The following is a 26,517-nucleotide window of genomic DNA, read 5'->3' on the forward strand; positions in this document are numbered from 1 at the left end:
ACGTGGTGGGTCTGGCGGTCTCCTTCCAGGGACCAGCCTAGGAATTGCAGGGGACCCTATTCCACACCTGACCCCGCGCACAGTCCAAGGCTGGATTCCGTCCAGCTCTGCAGTTTAAGGTGCCCCGGTTTAATTCGAACTCCGTCCGCCTAGTTGCGCACACGGGCGCAGGGCGGGGCGAGGGCTCCCCCTTCCGAGGGGGGGATGGTGGGCGCCACGCTGCTAGGGCGCCACGCTGCTAGGGCGCAGGCGCGAGTGGGCCGTGTGCAGCTCTGCCGGGCGGGGAGCGTGGGGAGCGGGGGCGGGGGGGCGGGGAGCGGGGGCGGGGGGGCGGGGAGTTTGTAGCCCGACAGCCCCTTTCCACGGGCTGCCGGCCCAGTGTGCACCGCGCGAGCCGTGGTAACGGACGCGTGGTGGTCGTGGTGCACAGGCGCTTCGGCCTGTAGGCATCTCCAGCAGGTACTGGTCGGGGCCCGGGGCACAGAGAGCCATCCGAACCGCGTGGGGTTCCGCACAGTGACCCTTGCCATCTCCCTTGGCGTCCCAGGGGTTGGTGGCTCCAGGTTTCCCCTGGAAATGGGATCCCACTACATCAGGCATGGCACCGCATCCATTCCGTGCCATTTCCAGGCACCGCGACCAGCCTAGGAATCGCAGGGGAACCTATTCCACACCTAACCCTGCTCACAGCCATTGCGGTCAGGACTAGTGGCTCTGGGCCTTATCCTAGAGGGAAAGTGGCTTCAGCCCTTCCTGCCCTGGCCTCCACCAACTTCCACTGACCACGTGTATTCCTGCTCTGGAATGAGGGATGTTTGAGGTAGCGGGTGTGTGAGGGGTCGTGGGGACTTAGGGAGGTGGGCTTAGGTGTGGGTGGGGACAACAGGGGAATGAGGGTGGGAGGCTTGGGGACAGTAGTTGGACTTGCGTGAGGTCAGGGCTTGGGACAGGGATGACGCTTGGGAAGGGGTGGGACATGGCTTGAGTGGGGGCAGGGCTTTGGCTTGGGTGGAGGCAGGGCTTTGTTAGGCATCGGACTTGAGTGGGGGATGGGACATGGGGAGGGGTGGGGCTCGGTGGGGGCAGGGATCGAACTTCCGTAAGCGTGGGGCTTGGAGTCAGGGGCTGGGCTTAGGTGGGGGTGGCGCTTGGGTGGGGGTGGGACTTGGAGGGGGGACAGGGATCAAACTTCCGTGAGGGGAGGCTTGGCGTCAGGGGTGGGGCTTAAGTCCTACGTCGTGTGTCAGTGGGGGCAAAGTTTGAGGGAGGGGGTGGATTTGAGGGCGGGGCAGTAATCACTGTAGGATCCCTCCCGTGCTAGCACTGTATACCAGTTGAGAAGTTTCTTTTTTGTTGTTTTTGAATTTTATTTTTTTTACAGCAGGTTCTTATTAGTCATCCATTTTATACACATCAGTGCGTACATGTCCATCCCAATCGCCCAGTTCGTCCCACCCCCCCCCCCCCCGCCCCCTGAGCAGTTTCCTGTATCCCTGTACCAGAGTGCCTCTGTAGGCTCAGAATTGGCACAGCCTGAGCAGGGGCGTGTGGGGTAGAACCAGAGCAAAGTACCTCTGCCTTGCCTTGGACAGATGCAGTGAAGCAGTACCACCTCCCCAGCACCAGGAACTGCCTCTGGGCCGAGCTAGAGGGCAGGCCTGGTGTTGAGTGTGGGTGGAATCCCCGTATCTGCACTGCCCGTGGGTCCCTAGTCAGCATGGTGAACAGCTGTGACGTAGACCTATGTCGGGAGAGGCTTCTGTAACTTCCTGGCAAAAAGCGGGAGGGGTGGGGTTGCCTGCCAGGGTTTACAGGGTCTACAGGGTAGGGTCACACCTAGGGTGAGGGTTGTCTGTTTCAGCAGTGTGGCACTGTAGACCCTTTTTGGGTCCCTTTTCTGTCCCTGATTCTAGCTTCCACGCGGTTTGAAACGGTAGGCTACTGTTTTTCAGCACGTGATCCTTGCCGCCCACCCCCCATGTCCCCTCCCCTCCAGCGACAACAGGACACTTCTTTGGTTGGAGGCCAGTGACATCCCCTGTTGCTCCTTAACCTTTACCACATAGCACCCCTCTGCGATGGAAACCCATGGTCCACGCTGTTCTCAGTATCCACGGCAACACTGCAGCTTGTCACACGTTCTCCACACCCACCAGTTTCATTGCCTTGTGCAGAGAGAGCTCCAACCATCTTTCTCATTTGTCAGACATTCTCTGAGAAAGGAGGGAACTGCACATCTCCGTCCTCCAGCCTTTGCCCCAGAGAAGTGGGTACCAGGTGCCCTGGGCCTGAACAGCCCTGAGCCAGGGAGTGGGACAGCAGTGTCCTCTCCCGTTTGGCGGGCTTTGTCAGGCCCCTCCTCCTGACGCTGACCTTTTCACCACAGGCACCTGCAGTACACACAGAGGAGTCCTCGGACTTTGAGGAGGAGTGCACGGCAAGCCGAGGTCAGCAGGGAGGGGAGCTTGGCCTAAAGACACCTCTCCGGCAGATGACTGGGGAAGCCCTGAAAAGCAGGGCCTGAATCTCTGTGACCAGAAGTGGGGGTAGTGCGTGGGCTTTTAGTCGGGGTGGGAGGGTGGGAGTTAATGGTGCTCTCACCCCATTTGCATTATAGGCTGTGCAAACCCGGAACGATTCTGCCTCCACACTTGGCGTTGATTCAGAATTCCCTGAGTCCCGGTCAAACTCTGTGAGCTGACTACTGCCCCTAGTATTAGATCAGTCCACAGATAGTGGGAGCAATGCCTGTGAATCTGTTGGAGGATTGGTGCAAGGGCATGGACCTGGACCCCAGGAAGGCCCTGCTGATCGTGGGCATCCCTGTGGAGTGTAGTGAAGAGGAAATTAAAGAGACCCTGAAGGCGGGCTTACAGCCCCTGTGTGCCTACAGTGTGCTGGGCAGAATGTTCCGAAGGGAAGACAGCTCTAAGGCAGTTCTCATTGGATTGGCCGACCAGGTCAATTATGCCACGGTGCCGAGTCAGATCCCGGGAAAGGGAGGTACCTGGGAAGTGGTGGTGAAACCCCGTAGCCCAGATGATGAACTTATCAACAGACTGAACCACTTCCTGAAAGCTGAGGGCCGGAGGATGGTAGATGTGGTCAAAACCCTGGGGTATAGCACTCGCCCTGAGGAGGTACAGCCAGAAGGCTTGGCCCAAGTCAGGCCACCAGACCTGCAGCCTCCGCAGGAAAGCATGTGGTACCGAAAACTGAAGGTGTTTTCGGGAAGCACTTCCCCAGGCCCGGGCGAAGAGAGCTTTGAAGCCTGGCTGGAGCAGGTGACTGAGGTGCTGCAGATGTGGCGGGTGTCTGAGGTAGAGAAGCAGCGGCGTTTGCTGGAAAGCTTGCGCGGCCCCGCCCTGTCCATCATGCGGATGCTCCGGGCCACCAGTGACTCCATGACCGTGGAACAGTGCCTGGACGCCCTGAAGCAGATCTTCGGGAATAAAGAGAACTATAGAACCTCATATTTTAAGTTGCTCCAGACCTTGCAGAAGCCCGGAGAGAGAGCCTCTGCCTTCTTGCTACGGTTAGAGCCCGTGCTGCAGGACGCCGTGCGGCACAGCCCCTCGTCAGTGAGAAGCGCAGACGCGATTCGCCTGAAACACACCCTAGCCCAGGCCCACGTGAGCACCGGCCTCCAGGGCAAGCTCAGGCTCCTGGATCAGCGAGGCTGTGCGCCCACCTTCCTGGAGTTGATGAAGCTCGTTCGAGACGAGGAGGAGTGGCAGACCGCCATGGCAGTGACCAGGGAGAGGCAGAGGCAGGTAGGAGGGGGCCACAGGGCCTCTGGCACCCAGGTAGCGGCAGAAGCCAGTGTCCCAGCCCCTCCGGTCATGGTGCGGGCAGGGCAGTTCCATGACATCAGCACTCAGACCGTCCAGGAAGGGGCCACCCTGCCACTGAAGCGCAGGCAGGTGCCATGCTGCCCCGAGACTGGGGAGGAAGGCCACAGCCAGGCAGCGTGTCCTAGGGCCGAGGACCAGCCCCCGGCAAAGCAGGCGCCTCAGCCTGCAGCAGAAGCGTCGGGAAACGAGATGCGGGCTGGGGCCGTGAGCCACCCCAAGCCCTAGGAAGCATAGGCTCAAGATATCCAGGCACCCCCTCCCCTAGCAGGCAACACAGCTATTTTAACGAGGGGAAGGGGCAGTCCACAGAAACAGTGGGGGCCTTGACTGGGGCACAGGGGCAGGGCAGCCAGGCCGAGGCCCCGCCCCAACCCCCTCAGCATCCACCAGCTGTTAGGGACTCCACCAAGCAAGCCAACATCAGCTCAGGGAGGCACCGGCGACACAAGCGGGGAGCCACCATACGCAGCGCGAGGCGTACCCGAGCCTCAGACAGAGACCCCAACACAGCAGAGGCTGAAGAAGGTATAGTCGGGGGCTCTGGCGTCAGCCCTGTCTTCTGGCCACCCTCAAACGCCCACCCTGGGGGCTCTGAGCTACGGGTGTTGATGGGCCCCCAGGCCACGCGGGGCCTAGAGGCGCCTCCCCCGGGGCCGCCCCTGTCAGAAGGAGCCGGCGCTGGCGCTGGCGTGGAAGGGCTGTGGCGCAGAGAGGAGATGCCCCGGAGGGACACCGCAGGGTCCAACTTCAGGATCATCTACACCGCTCGAGGGGAGCCCCGGGAAGGCAGCACCCTGGAGCCTCTGCGCAGGTGAGGGCAGGAGCAAGTGTCCTCCCCCTGCAGCCTGAAAGGGCAGTAGGGGCAAGGACAGCAAACACTGAGGAGACGATCCCACGCGAGAGCGTCAGGTCAGCTTGGCAGGCAGGGCGCTGAGTACCTGGTTGCCCAGTACCCCACAACTGGCTTTGGTGTGAGTGGGGGTGCAGGGAAGCGTTTGTTCCGAAGGAGGAGGAGGAGGGAGACTTGGAGAAGAGGGGGAGGGGGAGGGGCAGGAGGGGGAGGGGGTCCGGGCAGGGTCCAAGAGAATTAGTTGGCGGGAGGAAGGAGTGTTTTGTTCTCCCTAGGTTTGTGCATGGCCACTGGAGTCCTGGGACTGGCCTGGAGAACCACAGCTCACCAGCTGCCAATGCCAAGGCCAGCCCCAAAGCCTGCCACCTGGGAGCAGCCCTGAGTGGCCGGCCCCGGCCTAGGTGAGGGGCACCTGCAGATGGCTGCCACCCACACTGGCCTGGGAGTCGTTAGGGGCCACTCAAGGTGCCTGGGCCTCCCTCCTGAGAGGGGACCCCTATTCACCATCCCCTGGGGCAGGTGGCTCCCTGTACTGGCAAGCCCAAATGTGTCCCTGTAGGCCCCAGAGGGACCCAGGTGTCAAGGAACCCCCCAGCCCCCGCTCCCCTCCCCCCAACACACACACCCTAGCCATCGACCCCCCGCAGAGCCCTGCGGTGCGCCACGTGCCAGCCAAGGCTCTGGTCTCTGTGGGCCAGTGTCGTGAGCTCGACGTGTGCTTTCTGGGCATAGATTCAGGCCCAGCGCTGCCTGTTGTTGTGGAAATGTGCGTGTGTTCTCCTCTGAGCAGTTCCCCCAAGCCCTGCGCGGCGTGGAGACCCCGAGCCCAGTCCCAGGAGCCGGCGGGAAGGACGGGATGGACAAGGTCACAGCCAGCACCCACCCCAGGACCTGGGATCCCACCTGGGACCTTGGGAAGGAAGACCTTGACCGGGGCTGCAGGAGGTCTACGGGAGGCCCCCCAGGGCTTGTGTTCTGCTGGGCCACCCCGTTGTTCCTCGGGACTCCACGTCCCCGGCTCGGTGGCGCGTGCCCTGCTGTGGGACTGTCCTGTGGCCGCCATAGGGCAGGGCCGGGCCCCGGGCATGTGGGCCAGAAATGGAGGGTCTGCCCTGGGGGGAGCGGGCATGGCCGGCGCCCATCTTCCTGGCGAGAGGCCACCCGCGGGGCCCTCAGGAAGGGAGACTGTGGGGAGACGGAGGGCCGCCGGGTGGGGTGTAGCGGAGGCACCTTTTTGAGGACCCGGGGGGGGGGGGGGGGGCGGGACCCGTGGGCTCCGGTGGCCGTTAGAAGTTCCTCTGTGTGTTGTCATGCCCTCTGTTCAGTGGTTTCAGTCAATGTTTCTGTTTAATAAATTTCCCTGAACGTTTCATCTGAGTCTGGCCTCTGCTGTGGGCAATGGAGTGAAGGGGCTGCTGTGGTGGGGTCATGGTTGGGGGCAGCAGCAGTGGCCTGGCACCCCGAGTCGGCACGGAGGTACGGTCCGGGCAGGGTCCAAGAGGGTCCGTGTGGTCTCCTGGGCTGGATGGAGCCGGGCAGCAGGGCCTTGTGGGCACGGGCCATGGCTGGTTGGGTCCCCGGGAAACTCGGGGAGTCCCCGGGAACCAGTGGGTTAGGCGTCAGGGGGAGGGGGAGGGACGGCAGGTAGGACCAGAAGCTCCAGGATCCCTGGCAGCTCTGTGGGGCTCGGGGTACCCAGACGGTTTAGAGAGGTCACGTGTGCCCTCCCAAGGACCAGCCGGCCACAGAAGGGTCCGGGCGTGAGGTCAGAGGCCCCTGCCCGGAACGCAGTGCAGGATTCCGGGGTGGGGGGTGTTTGCCCACCTGCCTGAGATCCGTCTACCCCTGCCGGCCCACAGCGGCCTGCCCTGGTCTAGGCGCTGAGGGACGTTTGGAGACCTGGGGCTATGGGGTGGCTGAGGGAAGGAGGGCCGCCCAGCAGGAGTTGCAGAGCCCTCAGGCCCTGGGTGGGGGCACAGAAAGGCAGGGAGATCTGTCCTCCACTTTAAGTCCTGGGCGGGGCGGCTCCCCGAGGGGCAGGGGCGCCCCCACCCTGTCCCACTCCCCTGCATCACTCCTGTGTCCTGGGAGCAGGCAGGAGGCGGGGGGGGGGAGGCGGGGGGGGGGGGGGGGAGGTTGGGGTCCTGTGAGTGGGAGGCTGCGATGGGGCCCGGGGATGACCCCTTCCTGACCAGAAGCTGGCTCTGGACCCCCGGGGCCCTCGGTGCCACCCGAGGGCATCGGCCAGGGTTGGGGGCCCTAGTGATCCAGGAGAAGCCTCCCTGACCCTGAGACCGTGCCCTGTGGTCCTGCGCGTGCGTGCCCCGGGAGGGTGCGCGTTTGCGTTCGGCGAGTGTGCGCCTGCGCGCGCCGCCATTTCCTGCAGCCCCGAGCTTGTGTCCGGTGCCTATCGGGAAACAGGACCGTCCACACAGCGAAATGGCTACCGGGGGCGCGAGAGGCCTCAGTGTCGCTTCTCCCGCGGTCGTGCCCGCTCCTGCCGCTAGATGGCGCGCGAGGATCACAATTGGGCCGGGCCGCCCGTCTCGGGCACCCTGGCCTCCTGCTGCCCTTCCCCCGTTGGCCTGGAGGACGTGGGTGGTCTCGCCGGCCTTGCGGCTGAAGCAGCCCCGCCCCCCGACCACGTGTGCACCCTCGCCGCAGTGCCGGCGGAGGCGGGAGAGAGGGAGGGAGCTGGGTGCCCGCAAGGAGCCAACGGGGGGCTGTTTGGCGGGGTGCCCTGGTGTCGGTGGTCTCTGGGCGCTGGCCTTCAGAGCTGGCCGGGGCCAGGAGCTGTGGACACGCGGGGAGGGCGGCTCGACCCTCCAACCACGAGGGACCTCGGGCGGAGATGCTGCTCTGGGCGCTGGGGCTCCGTGGGGAAGGGGCCTCTTTCCTAAGAGGTGGGAGAAGGAGGGGAATGGGGTGGGCAGGGACCTCCTGCAGAGCAGTGGAGCCTTTTCCTAGCTCAGAGTTCATGGAGCCTTTCCTTGTTCTGTGGTCGAAAGTGAGTAGAAGAGGACTGAGGGGATTGTCCAGGTTACCGAGTTGCAGAGCTATAGGCTTCTTAAGTCCGGGACCTGTGCTGCTTTCATCACATTATGTATTGCTCCCAGTTCGTGGGTAGTTATTACCCCTAAGGCCTTGGTGAGCCTGGTGGACCCATACTGATAGCTCTGGCAGTCTGTCCAAACGTAAGGGAGGGGTGCCTCTTAACCTGTCCTATTTGTCATCTAACCTCCTGCCTCCCAGATGCTAATGATGGTGCGCCAACACCTCTATTCTATGTAGACATCTAACATTACTATTCATGCCAGACAGACCCTCTGTGTCATTTAACTAAAACTCAACTGTTACACTCTGGGTGACATGATTGTGGCTCTCGTTGTCTCCCTTTCCACAGTCAGGTTCTGCCTTTCAGCCTTATTTGATTTTTATTCTTTCTAGCAAAACCTCTCCCTGAATTAAGGCCAGGCACAGCACAGGTAATTTTGAGGTTTATATTTCAAGTCCTAAGAGCCCCCATTTCCCATAGCACCAGCAGTTCAGGGAAGAGTACCGCCTCCATCCCTTATTCTCGGTAGAATCGGGCCTTTCTTTTTCAGCTAGCCCTCAGTCTTCCCCTTGTGCCCGATATCTGGGCAAGCTGGTAAGAAAGCCTGGGTGCTCCTTCCTTTGGCACCAGAGGGAGATTAGAACCATGTATGCCCCTGACCACATGTGAGAACTCTCACCTCGGCCCCGCCCCCTCACATGGTAAAATCCCAGGCCACTCTCTATCCTTTGTTCTCACAAGTCACTTTACAACTGGTTGAGAGGCTTGCCCTGCTCTCTTGAGAACCCTTGATTCTGTAAGTAATGAACCATTTCTTGACTTCTTGGTGTGTGTGTGTGTGTGTGTGTGTGTGTGTGTGTGTGGTGTCATTGGTCTCCATGTCCAAAGCAAATTTTGGGTGGGGGGTCTGTCTGTCTCTCAGGTTACGTTGGTGGAAATTATGTGCAAGTCTATGGAACTGCCCCCCCACCCCCCACACACAACCAAGAGAGTCAATTACAGACAATATCACAGGAAGCATGGCAGAGATTAGAGCTGCTCTGAAAGATGTAGGGGTGGTGGTCCCCATCATATCTCCATTTACTTTGCCAGTCTGTTCACTGCAGAAATTGGATGAATTCCATAGAGTGACTGTATACCCCAGGCTTCACCAACTATTAATTCCAGTTGTGGATGCTGTGTGCTGGACGTGGTATAATCGCTCAAGCAGATGAATAAGGCCTTAGGTCCATGTTACGTGGCCATTGATTTGATGAGTGCATTCCTTTCTATTCCAACCAATCAAAGAAAGAGGATAAGAAGCAGTTCACAATTATGTGGACATCTTTATTTACAATTTGGTCCACTACCATGTTAACTCTCCTGCCCTATGTCATATCTGTACTCTCTTATAACATAGTACAAAGAGATGTGTATCATCTAGACAGCCCATAGAACATCAGATCAGTTACACTGACACCATCATACTGATTGGACAGGAAGAGTAAGAGGCCTCTCTAAGACACATGGCGTCTCAAGAACATGGGAGATAAACCCTATGAAGATTCAGGGACCTGACATTTCAGTGAAGTTTTTAGGAGTCCAGTAATCAGAGGCATGCCAGGATGCCCCCTCCAAAGTACAAGACGAATCATTGCGTCTTGGATCCTCCAGCACAAAGAAGAAAGTAGCACACCTGGTAGGCCCCAGGATTATTGCTGCGGTCCATATATCAGGTTACACAGAAGGCTGAGAGCTGGGGTGCAGGAGACAAACCTGCATCAGAGGTGGGGTGCAGGAGAGGAGCCTGCGGCAGAGGTGGGGTGCAGGAGAGGCGCCTGCATCAGAGTTGGGGTGCAGGAGAGGCGCCTGCATCAGAGTTGGGGTGCAGGAGAGGCGCCTGCATCAGAGGTAGGGTGCAGGAGAGGAGCCTGCGGCAGAGGTGGGGTGCGGGAGAGAAACCTGCAGCAGGTCCAGGCTGTGGTGGAAGTAGCCGTGTGGACCATCTTATACGACAGACCCCATGGTGTCAGAGGTATCAGTAATGGGCAAGGATGCAGTGTCAAGTTCAAGGCCAGCCCCTGTAAGAGAATTGCCACTCAGTCCCCTGGGGTTCTGGAGGAGGGTCATGCCATCAGCATCAGAGATTCTATGTCTTTCTAGAAATAGCCTCTGGTGTGTTTCTGGGCCCCGGTAGAGACAGATGCTTGACTATGGGACACCAACTGACTCTGTGTCTGGAACTTCTCATCATGAGCTGGGTCCTGCCAAGTCAAAATCAGATGGCAACTCACTGTAGGATGGCAGTGGTGCATCTGGAATGCGGGCTGGGCAGGGACAGAGGTGTGAGTAAGGTTTGTGAGCAGTAGCTCAGGCCCTCACGTTACGCGTCACAGTCATACCAGAGCTCCTCCCTCAGCTCACACTATGGCCACATGATCCCATACAGCCAGATGAAGGAGGAGGAAAAGGCCTAAGCTTGGCTTTTGGATGGATTTGCTTGGTCTTTGGATACAAGTTGGAAATGGATGGCAGTTACATTCTAGCCACACCTAGGGATGTCCCTGAAAGAAAAGGGGGAGGGAAGATCTAAACCCCTACGTGGGTTAGGGTGGAGGGACAAAGGGTGTTTTTTGTTTTTCGTTTGTCTGTGTCCTGGTTTTATTGTTTTGCAGCAGAATGCCCAACGTTGAACATAACTGCAAATACGTGGCTGTGCCAAAGATAATAATGCTTAAGTACAAATGGGAGACATGGTTTTTTAAAATAAATACTTAAATAGAAGTTGGTCCTATGACAACCTGAAGTCTAGGTCTGGTAGGAGCTGCCTCACCTGTGGACCCATGAAGACATCACAATTCCACTCCCTCCCTAATCAATACATGGACACAGGGTGCCAACGGTCGTGATCACAATGAGCCTTTTGCCAGAGCCACCTCCAGCTCTCCACAAACATGGTGAAATTTCTCGAAGGTCAATGGTCCATAAAAGTTAAGTATTCTATGTGGTTCTCTTGGGTCCGTGTGTCCAGCGGGGTGGGGCCTAGATGACCTCCTTCAGGTCATCGTACAGGACCAGCATGAAGGCACCACCCATGAGGCAGAGGACGTTGGACAGGCGCCCTTGAAGAAGGCTATGCCCCTTTCGTATTTGAAGATCTTCTGCTAGCAGTTAAGAGTCCCCCTGTACATGATGTTGGCTCCTTTGTGCCCTGACTGCATCCATCTGCCGCCACTTGGTGTTGAAGGGGCAGGAGACCATGCTGGCCACCACTGTCATGTTCTTGGAGTCAAGGAGCGTGACTTTGGTGCTGTCGTACATGCCGAAGTATGTGGCCTGGTAGATGACGATGCTCCGCACGGAGATGCTGAAGCCCTGGCGTAGACCCCGGATGCCGTCAGACCTGGTGATCTTCACCAGGCTCCTAATCCTTTGAACTCGATGTCAGATTTCCCGAAGTCAGCCGCCAGGTGGGTTCTGGTGAAATCCAGGGGGTAGACGAAGCAAGAGGGAGGTGGCTCTGGCCACCCCACCGGAGGCCAGATTGCCAGCAAAATAATTCCAGAACTGCGTGTGCTTGTCCAAGGCCCCCAGGAAGATCTGCTTGTACTTATCCTTGAAGGCGGAGTTAAGGACTTGAGTGGGAAGTAGTGTATGACCCAGGCTGTCCGTCCAGAAGGACGGCACACCCTGCTCCTTGGGGCTGCGCACGATGCAGTCCACGATGCCCTTGTACTGCTCGTCGGCTGTGATCTGCTTGCTGGTGTACTGTACCTGCACAGCAGTTTTACCCACTCCATCGGGGCCACAGCCATCTTGGAGATGGTGGCGGCAATGCCTCTGGCCAGGAAGTCCTTGGCAAAGGAGAGGGCCTGTTTCGTTGTGGTGGCAGAACGGGCAGCTCAGTGAGTGGAAAACAGAGTGGAGGCACAGAGAGCTGGAGGGTGAGCACTGCTGGTCAGCCCTGTTGCCGCCGGGACCGAAAATGCAGGCCTGGCATCCCATACAAGATGGTATACTGTCAGGGGATATACTTCAGACTGAAGGATGTGTCTGAGTGGGCGCACGAGCATGGGATCCTCTGGTATCACACATTCCATCACCCAGCTGAAGCACATGCTTAGAGGCGATACTCTGCAGTGATGGGGTGCCATCCTCCAGAATGCAACATATGCACTGCATCTGAGACCTCCATGTGGCACTGTGTCCCCAATAGGAAGAATACGTGGGACTGGGAGCCGAGGGGTGGAAGCCAGAGTGGCCCCACTTTCCATCTTCCCTAGTGACCTACTTAGGTGGACATCGTGTGTCACATCTCCTTAGCTCACCAGGAGACACAGCCAGAGTCCTGTGGTGCTTATAGATATGACTGCTGCCCGGCATTTTTTTGTCCTCTGTGTCCAGAGACCGGCAGGCAGGAAGAGTCGCCATTTCAGCAGTAACCAACACTTACCAAGGAAGAGGGAGAACTGCTCTTACAGCTGGAATATGTGCGGAACACAGATGATGTGCTTACGTGACTCTTGGTACTCATTTGCCCAGCTGTGCCTGTGAATGGCCAAGTGCAGCAATTCTGCCCTGAGAAGGGTATGGATACCAGGGACTCAGACCTCAGGGATGAAGGAAAGTGACCAAGACTGCGGAGGTGATAGCAGAGGGTGAGGGAGACCTAGAATGGGCAGTGGAGGAGGGAGGTAATGAGTAGCTGTCACAGCTGCAAGACCAACTGCATCAATGGCGTTGTACTGTGTCCCACCAATTTCTCTCTTCTAAGTGGACACTCAAGAAGACAGGCACATGGGAACCATAGAGAAACTGCTCCCTGAACATATGTATATGGAATAGTGGATGTGTGTGGCACAAGGGGTGGACCGGGGCAGCTATGGAAGTTCACTGCTTAGATGTCACTTTAAGACAGGAGTGCAGTCAGCTGACAGCACCCAGATGCAATGCTTTCAGGATCCACTGCAGCATTTGCACAGAGGTCATGCTATTCCCAGGCAGCACCCAGTCTACGACTTAGCACAGCAGGGCTACTAGAATTATTTCTGCTCAGTGTGGGACTCCTCAATGGGCCGTCTTTGCACCAGAGCTCCCAGTGGGCTGGCCAAGACTTTCTCAAAGCTGCACCATCGTCTAAGGCGCTCCCTTCCAGCCCTTCTTCCATCTCCCTCCTTCCACAGGTGTCTTACATTCACTGTGGTCTGAAGGCTCTTCCTGCCTACCCCCCTTTATCTTTCTCAGTAAATCTTTTGCACTTTCTAACTCCATATTGGCTTCCTGGCGGACCTGAACTGACACATTTCATTTGAGGCTAGAGAGTACTCCTCTTCTTTCATGGTGAAGGTAGGAGAAAAGCCAAAACACTCTTTCCTCCTAAAAATTTCCTTTAAAAATTACCTTCGAAATATTTTATCTTCTCTTAAATAGCATTGATGGGATGGTGCTTGCTGAAGTGGCTTTGCCATATTTTAGTAAATTCAGCACTGTAGGGGGTTTGTTTGAGGGATTTGGGAGCTGCTCACACGCAACAAGCTTTATTGGGTTGCGTGTGCTCCGTAGCGTGAGACCATCCAGAGGCTTATGGGTGGGCTAAGGAAACACCACCCAGAAGGAGAGGAGGGTAAGGTAACTGTTAAGGGAGAGGAATCAGAGAGGAGGCTTAAATGTCCTGGTGATGGCACTCAGCAGCACGGCAGGGAGTCTCTAGGTCAGAGAATTCTGAAGGGCAGCAGTGGCTTGGCGTCTTATCAATGACCAGCGGATGTGGGGTAAGGTGTCCTGGGAATTGCAAGGCAGGCAGGCCCTAATTGACTAATAATCTTCTGGCTTGGGCTATTTTAAAAATAATTTAATGTGTAAAAACTGGAGTTTGGCACCAGTGGGATTTTGAGCTAATGAATCTCAGCCTGCAATGAAGAAATAGAAAAGTGAGGGGCCAATACACAGAGGCCATCTGAGGCTGATTTATATAACAAGCATTTTGATGTATTTCTGTTGAGAACGGAGACCGTGCAGGGACTTAGCACCTCCTGTCCTCAGGTTTGGGCTAAAACCCTGAGGAGATGGGCAACATTCCATTTAACATCCTGTTACATATTTAATAAATATGTATTCAATAAATATGTATATAGCTATGTTCTGCCATGCATTGCCCCAGGTGCTAGAAGTACAATGGATAGCAAAACCACTCATGGTTCCTACCATCATGGAGCTTTGAATTGCGGGAGGAATTGCACAAATACATATGTAATCATTATGTTAAGTGCTTGAGAAAGGCAAGTACTACGAGACTGCTACAAGAGTGTGTTAGAGAGGAACTTAAGTTAGATGGAGGCAGGAGCGCCACTTGAGGTGCCCTTGGTGAAGGGACATGGATGCTGAGACCTGAAGGATGAGTAGGAGTTGGCCAGGCAAAGAGTGAGGGAGGTTGTGCTCAGGCAAAAAGAACAGAGTATGCAGTGGGCACAAAAGTGACCTCTACCTCAGCCACCCACTTCTGCTGTCACTTTCCAGGCTTTGTCATCTCCTGTAACTGCCCCCACCTTGATAATCAGTGATTCAAGCATCCCCGCTGTGGTCATTTTCCAACCTCTTCAGGGCCTTCAGGCATTGCCTTTCTCTGTCTCTACCTGTCAGCCATCTCCTTTTTCACTTAATCTTTATTTAAATGACTTTACTCAGGTATAATTAAAATGCACATATTTAAAGTGTACAGTTTGATAAAGGTTTCTCATATCCTTTTTTTTTTCTTTCTTGCGGTACGCGGGCCCCTCACCGCCGCCGCCTCTCCCGTTGCGGAGCACAGGCTCTGGACGCGCAGGCTCAGCGGCCATGGCTCACGGGCCCAGCCGCTCCGCGGCACGTGGAAGAGATCTTCCCGGACCGGGGCACAAACCCGTGTCCCCTGCAGTGGCAGGCGGACTCTCAACCACTGTGCCACCAGGGAAGCCCTTCTCCTACCCTTTTGAAGTCCCTCCCTCCTGTATCCTGCAACCTTGCTAAACTCACTTATTACTTCTAGCAGCCTTTTCTTGGTAGATTCTATGAGATTTTTCTACACAGAAAATGTTGTCTTCAGATAACAGCAGTTTTCTTTTCTAATAATGAATACCTTTTATTTCTTTTTCTTAACATGAGACAAAACTCTTCTCTGTCTTAGAAAGGCTTTCTGCTCAGCTCCTTAGCTTCTGACTCAGTCCTCTATCTCTTCTTTGTCATTGCAATCTTGGCTCCTTAAATCTCCAATTTTGTGTCTCCAGGCCCGTGAGACCACTGAAAGCTGTGCTGTTTTTTTGGTCCCCAGATATATCCATCTACCTGGATGAAGCCTGAATTCTCAGCCTCCTTCACTGCCCTAGAATTGGCAAACGTCCCCAGAGGAGAAGCAGCTGCAAAATACCAGTGTACCTTTCCATGGTTCTCCTCCTGCACGGTGGCCCCTTAAGTTCTGATCACTTCAGGAGGTCTCCAGTGGTTTAAACTGATCTTTTCCGTCATATTTTTAAAAATTGTTTTTGCTATTTAGAATGTTATTATTATTAAATATTGCACATATACAAAAGAAAGATAATGTATCGTGTACATTAACAGTCCAAGGAATAGTAGAAAACCAAACGCCCATGAATCTGTAACAGAGAAGAACAAACCTAACTCCATATTCGATCTATTCCTTTAGCTCTAATCTCTGTGCTTAGTCATGCTGGCTCTGAACCTTTGTCTCTTCAATCAGTAAAAGAACATCGCCTATAGCCTGAAATATACAATAGTCTTTTCTCAAGGCTCTGCCTCCCAGGCTTAACCGTTAAAGCCATAACACTTTCATTCATATAGACAGAAAAAGTTATAGAACAGCAAGTAAAATTTGTCTTATTGAAGGTTTACAGGAACTCCGTGACCTGACCTACCTGGACACCTGCGAGAACAAGAGACTATCACGTCCTCTCTGAGGTCTGGCCAGCACCGAGAGGTCTGCAACAACCAGCCACACCCCCTCCCCTTTTAGTATAAAAGGAGCCTGAATTCTAACTTGGGTAAAATGGTTCTTTGGGATATGAATCTGCGATCTTCTCAGTCTGCTGGCCTTCTGAATAAAGTCGCTGTTCCTTGCCTCAACACCTTGTGTCTCCATTTATTGGCCTGTCATGTGCCGAATAGTATGAGCTTGGACTCGGTAACAAATCCACCATGAAGGTAAGCTTTAGGTACAGGGCCCCCTGACCCTCCTCACTTATATTCAGTCCCGGTCCACCCTCATGCAACTATTCTACATTATTGTTATTTTAAAAAATTCATTTAAAATGAAATATAATTGACGTATAACTGTGTAAGTTTAAGGCGTACAATGTGTTGACTTCATACATTTATATGTTGCAATGTGTTACCACCTTAGGGTTAGCTAACATGTCTGTCACATCACATAATTATCATTTATTTTTTGTGGTGGGGACACACGTCATGTTTTAATGGGATTTTCCTGTTGTTCTCTATAGGAGCGTTTGTCTGCCAAAAACTACCCTGTCGTACCCATTAAGCAGAAGTCAAATCAATAAAATCATGACACCTTCAATGTTTCTCAAATTTTACCACCTGTTCTCATCTCTTCTACCACCATGTAGTCCAAGTTATGACTACATATCCCCTATACTAGTCCAGTAGCCTCCTACATTGATCTGTATCCACTTTGCCTCCTTCTTATGCATTCCTCATAGAGCAGCCAGAATTATTTTTAAAAAACAAATCATATTATGTTACTTCCATGCTCAAAACCCTTCAATTCTTCCTACTGCTTTCTTAGCATAAAATGAAAAACATTTTTAATCACAATAAATGGCATTGGCTGAGTTGTGATAATGTTCCATGTACCAGGCACAGTACCGTTTGACCTTCATAGTAATGCAAATGATTATTTCCATTATTTCCCTTGTTTATACCAATGAGTAAGTAGAAATCTATAAAGCTGAATTTAATTGGTTAAGGACACAGTTAGAAGTGGTGAAGCTGGAATTCCAAGCCAGGCCTTTTCAGCTCCAATGTACGTGTTTGAAACAGGTTAGATATAGATATATAGATACCTGACTTCTTCAGGGCAGGCAGGTAGACTGGAGACCCAGGGAAGAGTTAATGTTACAGCTTGAGTCCGAACGCAGTCTGCAGGCAGAATTTCTTCCTCTTTGAGGGACTTCAGTCTTTTCTCTTAAGACCTTCAACTCTTTGGATGCAGTGCACTCAGATTATGGAAAATAATCAGCTTTATTTATAGTCACTGATTCAAATGTCAATCACATCTAAAAATACCTTCACAGCAACATCTAGAGACATGTGTAACCAAGCAACTGGGCAGTACAGCCCAGCCAAGTTGACACATAAAATCACCCACCATACTACCTGACTGTATTTTCATTGTAAAGAATGCAAACAGTGGGAAGTATAGAGAAGAAACACTGAGAGTCACACTCCCACCTCTGTCCCCTTTACCTCCACAGAGATGAACACTGTCAACCTCTCAGTGAACATCCTTCCGGAGCACTGCCTATTCCTTTAACATTCATACATATAAATATATATATATATATATATACATATATATATATATATATATAAAAATTTGGTTTACTTTATTTAAATGGGATCATTCTATAAGTATTGCTTGTGTCTTGTTTTCCCTCTTGATTGGTAAGTCACATATATTTATCTTTTATTTTTTTACTTAGACAAACAAAACATTTATTCAGTGCTTACAATATTAGGTGATACAATTGAGTGAAAAGCAAGAGTCCATCTTTGACCCCCTTCCTGAACCTCGCTCTCTTCCTCAAAGGTAAACACTGTTATCGTTTGGTGTGTACACATGCAAACTTTGGACACAATATTACACACGGAGCTGAAGATGACAGAGTGTGACTCTGCATCCCCTTCGTGTGCTCTATTCTTCTCCATCTTTACCCCTGCATAACTTATGTCAAGAATGGCATGTTATGACATTGAGATTATGTCATGAGACAAAGTCTATATTAATAAGAGAGAAGGTTGTTTGTCTTGCAAGTGTGACACTATGAAGCATATGAAAAGTTTAAGACTATTCCTATGGAGGACTGTCGGTGGCTGACGGCTGTAAGCATCACCCTTTCCCTTCAAACTTGGGGCCAGGAGCTATTAGCTCCCAGGTTGGGGGATGGGTATATAAAGGTCAAGAATAATTTTTCAACCAGAAAGCCAAGACTTTGTTTTACTGTGTGGATTTATTACACAATTATCTGCAGGAACTTTCCAACAGAAGATATCAGGGGAAGGGAGCATTTTGAGATGGGGAGCTTATCCTGGGTTATCAGGATGGGCCTTAAATCCAATCACAACTGTCCTTATAAGACAGAAGCAGAGGAGATCTCTCTCTCTGTCTCTGTCTCTCTCTCTGTCTCTCTCTCTCTCTCACACACACACACACACACACACACACACACACACACACACACACAGAAGAGGAGAAGGTGATGTGAAGCAGCACAAAGAGATTGGAAGATGCTGACCTTGAGGTGATGCAGACACAAGCCAAGGAATGCTGGCAGCCAACAGAAGCTGGAAGAGGCAAAGAAGAATTCTACTCTAGAGCCTCCAGAAGTAGCTCAGCCCTGTCAACCTTGGATTCAGCTCAGTGATAATAATTTTGAATTTCTGGCCTCCAGAACTGTGATAGAATAAATTTCTGTTGTTTTATACCACCCAGTTTGTGGTAATTTGTTAGAGCAGCCATAGGAAACTCATACGGGACCAAGTCTAACTGTTTAAGTGTCAGCCACAACTTCCATACACACCTAGTGTGCCAGTGCTAAATGTCAGATGCTCGCAGAGGAGGTAGGAGCTTTGGAGAGGCAACCGCCAACATGCTTGGATCCACAGGCTCCAGCAGTAGGAACAATGCATAAAGATTTTGACCTTGGGGGTCTCCCTGCGACTGAGGAATGGAAAGAGAAATTAAAGGGGAATCTGAGGACTTGGATCAATGTTTACTCCCCTGTGAGTGGTTTGTGAGGTAGACAAAGGAAGGCAACAGTGAATAGAGTTACAGGGTCCTCATTCTTTAAGCGAGCACTCTAGGGGAGAGGCTTGGTCAGAGGCCAATGATTCGAGGGGCCATATTAATAAATTCTTAATTAATTAGTGGCACTTTGGCAGAATCTTAAAGCTGTAATGAGTCTGTGCACCGTGGTGCACAAGAAATCTAGGGGACATGGGATGGCTATGCATGGCAGGATGCTGGGAAAATGGAGACAGAGACTGACTGGAGATCAGGACGCCCTAGACCACGTCAGAGGCCGCCTATGGTTGTATGTAAGGTTCAGGGGAAAGGGGGAAGACATAGAAATAGTCACTGCTATTTGTACTCTGTTTAATGCCCTTTAAATCAATCTTATGAACTTTAAAGCAACCAGTTAATAATAATAACTTTAGAAAGACAAATGGCCAAGATTCCTCTGAATGAATATTCCCTTGTTAGTTCTGGATTTGACAAAGTAACTTTCCCCAAACCTTTAAACACTGACTACAAAACTAATCAAACACTCCTAAGCATTTAAGGAAAATTACCTGTATATCGGACTGTCTTTACTGTTTCAAATACCCTTAAAAGCCTGGAGGAGAGAAGCTTTAACTGTCAGGCTCTCAGAGACAGGGGGCTAGATTCCAAGTCTGTGACCGCACTAGGACCTCCCACCAGCAGGGGGCAGTGGTCCAGACAGCGCGGCCTCTTGACTGGCCGAGGGGGAAGGCTCTGAGAAGTGATGAGGATGCTGCTAAGCTTGTTGCAGCCCCTCACAAGCCTGAACGGCTCAGGAAGTGCTTTCCCCACAGTATGCTGGGGAACAGAAGGTGTTTCTCCTCGATTCCTGCAGGGAACACGTGTGTGCGGTACACATACCGTCCAAATGGGGGCGGATCACAACCAGTCCGGATGTCCCAACCAGAGTTAAAGTAGGCTTGCCGAGGCAGCTCTGGGGAGTTGCTCTGGGCGGCAATGGATTCAGCCAGGTTATAACGCTCTGGAACAGCTTTTTCCCATTGAGAACACTCAAGGAGGAAGACAAGATCCGATGGAACACTGCAGCTGGAGAGGCGTGGAAGCGGGAGGAGCGGAGACACGCGGTACAGGGAGCTCTCCACATCCCAAGGGAAGAAGTTGTATTCCTTTTTCCTTTGTTTCTCTTTTGGGAAATGCTGTTAGTGCTCTTTTCCTCACGGTTTCCACTTCTTTGTCTTCCTGGGAGAGTTACTCAGTGTTAACTTTCAGCTATCTAATTTAGTCATCAGTGGTATCCTTCCTTCTATCGGAATATTTTATTTTATTTTATTTATTTTTGCCTGCATTGGGTCTTCATTGCTGCGCTGGACTTCCTCTAGTTGCCACTAGCGGGGGCTACTCTTCCTTGCGGTGCGCGGGCTTCTCGTTGCAGTGGCTTCTCTTGTTGTGGAGCGCGGGCTCTAGGCGTTCAGGTTTCAGTAGTAGCAACACGCGGGCTCAGTAGTTATGGCACGCGGGCCCTAGAGCATGCAGGCCTCAGTAGCTGTGGTGTGCAGACCCTAGAGTACGCAGGCTTAAGTAGTTGTGGCGTGCAGGCTCAGTAGTTATGGCACACGGTGGCTTAGCTGCTCCGCAGCATGTGGGATCTTCCTGGACCAGGGATTGAACCCGTGTCCCCTGCATTGGGAGGCAGATTATTAACCGCTGAGCCACTAGGGAACCAGAATATTTTCTTAATTCAGGCAACAGAAGTTTTAAACTTCAAGAATTCCCATGACTTCTTTTCAAATTAGCCTCTAGTATTCTCCAGGTTAGTTAGATACGTCCCTAGTCTGTGGTTAGTGGCAACAAAGACACTGCACCCAGAAGGCTTCTGGAGTGAGGATTAACCTTTGCAGCAACCTGTAGGAGACTCCCGGATTTGACATTGCAACCCATGCAGGGATAGGGCACTAAAGCTGTCACTGCACAGAATGGACAGCTAATGGTGTTGGTGCGTTTAAGATTTTAGTTCTTTGACTACCCCGTCCAGGGCATAGAAGCTGTCTGGGCTGGCTAGCTATTAGCTTCAAGGGCCCAAATACCTGTGGCCATAGAACCTCAATACTTAATTTGCAAAGTGAACAAACATGCTCAAATTGAAATCTTTTGCAGGCTAACCAGGTCTGCAATTTTCAGACTTGCCTGAGGAAATACTGTTTTGTCCTCCCCCGAGCACACTCAGCGCCAGGGGCTCTCGCTTCTCGTACCCCAGACGCACAGCCCACCCGTCTTGCCACCGCCCACCGGAGGCCGGAGCCCCCTAACGGACACGAGCATCCTCCCCCCGACCCCACGCCCCGCCCCGGCGGGAGCTCCCCTAACGCCTACCGCACCCGCGCCCGAGACTCCTCCCCATCGACCCCCGCCTCAGCCAGGAGTAGCTCCCCCTTCCTCCCGCCACACGCAGCAGCCGTTAGCCCTCCCCTCCCGTCTCGGCCCCCGGGGTGGGGCCCGCCGGTGCCGTCCTCCCCACCCCCGCAGCCAGTCGTCCTCTCTTCTGGCCCCCAAAGCCGGCCCCACCCGACCGGCAGGAAGCCCTCCGCTCCGGCCCCCCCACCCACGCTCAGCCATTAGCCCCACCCTCTGCACCCCGACTCCAGAACGCCCCCCACCAGCCACCCCGGAAACAAGCGGTCCTCCCCTCTGACCCGCTCACTGGGGGACCCGTCCCTCAGCCCCCCTTCAGCCCGCTACCCTCCGCCGCCGCTCCCCCACTCCCAACCGAGCAGCCCGTAGCCCTCCCCCGACCTCCACTCCTTCCCAGGGCCCCCGGTACCTGCGGAGTCCAGCCCCCGGCAAAGCCCCCGCCTGTCTCCTGACTTGCTCTGACTCTGTGGATGGCTCCGGAGTCCCGCTCACGAGGGGCTGAAGAGCTCGTCTCAGCAGAGCAGCCAGGAACTGTGCAGCCGACTGTCCCAGGCAGTCTGTGCGAACGCCACGTGCGTTTCCGGCTGCTCCCGGAAGCCCCAGGAAGATGAGGGAGAAAGTTCTAGACGTCTCTTTACAGAGAAAGTGGTTGGATCAGAAGAGCACGTGAGGAGGCGCTTTGCTACGGAAGCACCAATAGCCACGCGCACTGAGGGCCTGAGGTCCCAAGGCTTGGCGCCTCCGGAAGCAAAAGACACGCCCATTGGCCTTCCACCAATAGGAAGGCCTCCCTGCAAGGCTGCGGAGTTGGGGGAGCAAACTTGGCGATGCAGAGCCCATTGTGGCAGGTACGTCCACTTGTCTTCACAGGTGGTTTTCTACTGTGATTGATAATGTCATAAACCTATTCTTATTTCTTTGGTTTGTTTTAATTTTTGAATTTTATTTTATGTATTTTTTTAGACAGCAGGTTCTTATGAGTTACCCATTTTATACATATTAGTGTACATTTGTCAATCCCGATCTCCCAATTCATCACACCCCCCGCCCGCCCCCACCATTTTCTCACCTTGGTGCCCATATGTTTGTGCTCTACGTCTGTGTCTCTATTTCTGCCCTGCAAACCGGTTCATCTGTACCATTTATCTAGGTTCCACATATGTGCATTAATACACGATATTTGTTTCTCTCTTTCTGACTTCCTTCACTCTGTATGACCATCTCTAGATCCATCCACGCATCTACAAATGACCCAATTTCGTTCCTTTGTACAGCTGAGTAATAAATAATAGTAATAAAGCTCTTCTTCATATGGACTGATTTCTTGTCTAGTTGTATCCACTAGCCATCTTCTCACATGGCACAAAAGAATGAGGCAGCCGTCTGGGGCCTCTTTTATAAGGGAGGTAATCATTCATGAGGGCTCCCCCCTCATGGGCTAATCACTTCCCAGGGCCCCACCTCCAAATCCCATCCCTTTGGGGGTTAGAATTTAACAGGTGAATGAGGGGGAGAGGTTTACAAATATTCAGTCCATAGCAGTGTCTGTCCAACTATTGTTGCTCCTATGTCCCCTTTTTCCTGCTGAGATACTCAAGGTTTTCATTTACATTTTAACTTCTCTACTGCCTTTTTAGGCAATTATCAGTTTTCGCTAAAACTTTACAATTCACCTATGAACTGGAAGAAAAACCCTCACGATGTCTGGGTCTGCAGAGTGCCTACCTTACCCTCTCCCTGGAGAGGTGTCCCATGGGTGCTGAGCAGGAATCGGACTCTGGACCCCCGCCCTCACCCGCAGCAGCCCTTTCCCTCCATTGCCCACAGCAGAGGCCAGACTCAGATGAAACGTTCAGGGAAATTTATTAAACAGAAACACTGACTGAAACCATTGAAAAGAGGGCATAACAACACACAGAGGAACTTCTAACGGCCACCGGAGCCCACGGGTCCCGGCCCTCCCCCCAAGGTCCTCAAAAAGATGCCTCCGCTACACCCCACCCGGCGGCCCTCCGTCTCCCCACAGTCTCCCTTCCTGAGGGCCCCGCGGGTGGCGTCTCGCCAGGAAGATGGGCGCCGGCCATGCCCGCTCCCCACAGGGCAGACCCTCCATTTCTGGCCCACATGCCTGGGACCCGGCCCTGCCCTATGGCGGCCACAGGACAGTCCCACAGCAGGGCGCGCGCCACCGAGCCGGGGACGTGGAGTCCCGAGGAACAACGGGGTGGCCCAGCAGAACACAAGCCCTGGGGGGCCTCCCGTAGACCTCCTGCAGCCCCGGTCAAGGTCTTCCTTCCCAAGGTCCCAGGTGGGATCCCAGGTCCTGGGGTGGGTGCTGGCTGTGACCTCGTCCATCCCGTCCTTCCCGCCGGCTCCTGGGACTGGGCTCGGGGTCTCCACGCCGCGCAGGGCTTGGGGGAACTGCTCAGAGGAGAACACATGCACATTTCCACAACAACAGGCAGCGCTGGGCCTGAATCTATGCCCAGAAAGCACACGTCGAGCTCACGACACTGGCCCACAGAGACCAGAGCCTTGGCTGGCACGTGGCGCACCTCAGGGCTCTGCGGGGGGTCGATGGCTAGGGTGTATATGTTGGGGGGAGGGGAGCGGGGGCTGGGGGGTTCCTTGACACCTGGGTCCCTCTGGGGCCTACAGGGACACATTTGGGCTTGCCAGTACAGGGAGCCACCTGCCCCAGGGGATGATGAATAGGGGTCCCCTCTCAGGAGGGAGGCCCAGGCACCTTGAGTAGCCCATAATATGGGGCCAGTAGGCTGCCAGGCCTGGCCTCCCCCTGCCTCCAAGCCTGGGAGCCCCGGGACCTGCTGAGCCTACTGGCCTGAGGTGGACCCCGGGGAGATCATCTCTGAAGCCCCGTCTCCATTTCCCGGCTCTTCTGGGATGGGCTTGAGCCCCTCCTCGGGGCTCTCCTCGGCCTCCTGGCCTCCTGCCTGGGCGAGACCCTCTGGCTCCCAGCCAGGACCTCCTGGGGCCACCGGGGAAGCACTGCCCATCCGGCCAGGCATGGGGACTCTGGGGGCATCTGAGGGTCCTGCCTGACCTAGGCCCGCAGGGGCGGCAGCACTTCCGTCTTCCTGAGTGGCCGCGGATGCCTTGCTGGTCTCCCCAGGGCCAGGGGCTGCCCTGGCGGCACCATGGTCTTCAGGGCCCGCCTCGCCAGCCTTGGCAGTGCCGGCAACTGCCCCACTGGCCTCCTCACGTGCCGGGTGGTCCTCGGCGCTGCCTTCCTTGGAACGGGCGGCCTGGGCGGTGGTATCTTCACCGGCCGGGGAGGCCTTGGTGCCATGTGCAGTGGTGCCTGCGGTGATGGCCACATGGGCCACGGTGGCCTGGGCGGCTGCTGCCAGGCCTCCAACGTCCACACGGGCCTCTTCCTGCCCTGGGAAGTGCTCCCTACTAGCCGGGTCGGCCTCCCGGGCCTCGGTCTTCTGGATGAGCCGCAGCATCCCCGCAAAGCCGGGAGGCCTCCTCATCAGCCGCATCGTCCTCAGCGTGTCCCGGAGCGTGTCGTTCAGCCGGGCCCGCATCACCACCTGCCGGGCGCGCGCCTAGGACTTTCTCGGTTTCCTTGCTCTTTTGAAAGAAGCGCATGGCTTTGTTCGTCGTGTCCATAATTTGCTTTCGATCACTGATTTCCTCTCTTAGCTCTTATTACTTCATTTTATGTTTCCTTTGCTCTTCTTCTTCTAGCGTCTCTAAATGGACTGTTAGCTCACTGATTTTATGTCCTGACTCTTTTCTAACAGAAGCATTTAGAGGAATACAGTTTCCTCCTGTCGCTTTTTGCTGCCTCCCACTAATTTTGGTAAGTTGTGCTTTTTTAGTATTCACGTTGAAATATTTTCTAAGTCCCTCTGTGATTTTTTTCTTTGATCCATGGGTTTCCCAATATTTGAAGATATATTATCATTAGTACCATCAAATAAAATTCCCCCGTGATGAGAAAACTTATCATGTAAACTTGCAATACTGGTAAATTTATGGAGACTTTTTTACAACTCTGGTACGGCGTGTCCGGGTGAATGTGCAAAGCACCCTCGTAAGGAATCTGTGTACTCTGTGTGGAGGCCAGGGCCTTGCCCTGCCCACCCACCTCTGCAATTCCTGTGCCACCCGGACAGAAGCGACCTGAAGCTCTCCATGCCTCATGCAGCGGGCCAGAGCCCCTCCCTGGACCCCCACAAATCCATCTGCCATGGCCAACAGCCTCCACCAGATCACAGCAGCCCCAGCGCCTCCCCCTCTCAGCATCACTTACGCCCCCCGTGGCCAGGCGGCTCCTCCCCGGCCCCTCGCACTACATCCCCTCCATACACCCTCCCCCACCCACCAGCTGGTGGCGCTCCGCTCTGGGCCCTGGAAGCCGGGCGCCCCGCCATGCGTACGGGCCAGACTGCCTCTCTCACCTCCCCACACCGGGGAGTCCTCCCCCGAGCACACTCAGCGCCGGGGGCTCTCGCTTCTCGTACCCCAGACGCACAGCCCACCCGTCTTGCCACCGCCCACCCGGAAGCCGGAGCCCCCTAACTGCCACGAGCGTCCTCCCCCCCACCCCACGCCCCGCCCCGGCGGGAGCTCCCCTAACGCCTACCGCAGCCACGCCCGGGAGTCCTCCCCATCGACCCCGCCTCAGCCAGGAGTAGCTCCCCATTCCTCCCGCCACACGCAGGAGCCGTTAGCCCTCCCTTCCGGTCTCGGCCCCGGGGGTGGGGGGTGGGGTATCGGGCCCGCCCGTCCCGTGCTCCCCACCCCCGCAGCCAATCATCCTCTCCTCTGGCCCCAAAGCCGGCCCCACCCGACCGGCAGGAAGCCCTCCGCTCCGGCCCCCCCACCCACGCTCAGCCATTAGCCCCACCCTCTGCACCCCGACTCCAGAACGCCCCCCACCAGCCACCCCGGAAACAAGCGGTCCTCCCCTCTGACCCGCTCACTGGGGGACCCGTCCCTCAGCCCCCCTTCAGCCCGCTACCCTCCGCCGCCGCTCCCCCACTCCCAACCGAGCAGCCCGTAGCCCTCCCCCGACCTCCACTCCTTCCCAGGGCCCCCGGTACCTGCGGAGTCCAGCCCCCGGCAAAGCCCCCGCCTGTCTCCTGACTTGCTCTGACTCTGTGGATGGCTCCGGAGTCCCGCTCACGAGGGGCTGAAGAGCTCGTCTCAGCAGAGCAGCCAGGAACTGTGCAGCCGACTGTCCCAGGCACTCTGTGCGAACGCCACGTGCGTTTCCGGCTGCTCCCGGAAGCCCCAGGAAGATGAGGGAGAAAGTTCTAGACGTCTCTTTACAGAGAAAGTGGTTGGATCAGAAGAGCACGTGAGGAGGGGCTTTGCTAAGGAA

The 26,517-nt window shown here is 54.7% G+C and overlaps 1 protein-coding gene and 1 pseudogene across 1 annotated transcript; one reads left to right on the forward strand and one right to left on the reverse strand.

Annotated features, from left to right (window-relative positions):
* Positions 1–2,405: 2,405 nt before the first annotated feature.
* PNMA5 (PNMA family member 5) lies at positions 2,406–4,804 on the forward strand. The gene is made up of 2 exons (XM_032620196.1): positions 2,406–2,447; positions 2,618–4,804. Exon 2 carries the CDS (start codon positions 2,745–2,747, stop codon positions 4,077–4,079), a length of 1,335 nt encoding a protein of 444 aa, XP_032476087.1. The 5' UTR covers positions 2,406–2,447; positions 2,618–2,744; the 3' UTR covers positions 4,080–4,804.
* Positions 4,805–10,780: 5,976 nt separating this feature from the next.
* On the reverse strand, positions 10,781–15,567 carry LOC116747544 (annotated as a pseudogene).
* Positions 15,568–26,517: the final 10,950 nt, after the last annotated feature.

The sequence above is a fragment of the Phocoena sinus genome, chromosome X (assembly GCF_008692025.1).
Source record: "Phocoena sinus isolate mPhoSin1 chromosome X, mPhoSin1.pri, whole genome shotgun sequence".
NCBI classification, from domain to species: Eukaryota; Metazoa; Chordata; class Mammalia; order Artiodactyla; family Phocoenidae; genus Phocoena; species Phocoena sinus.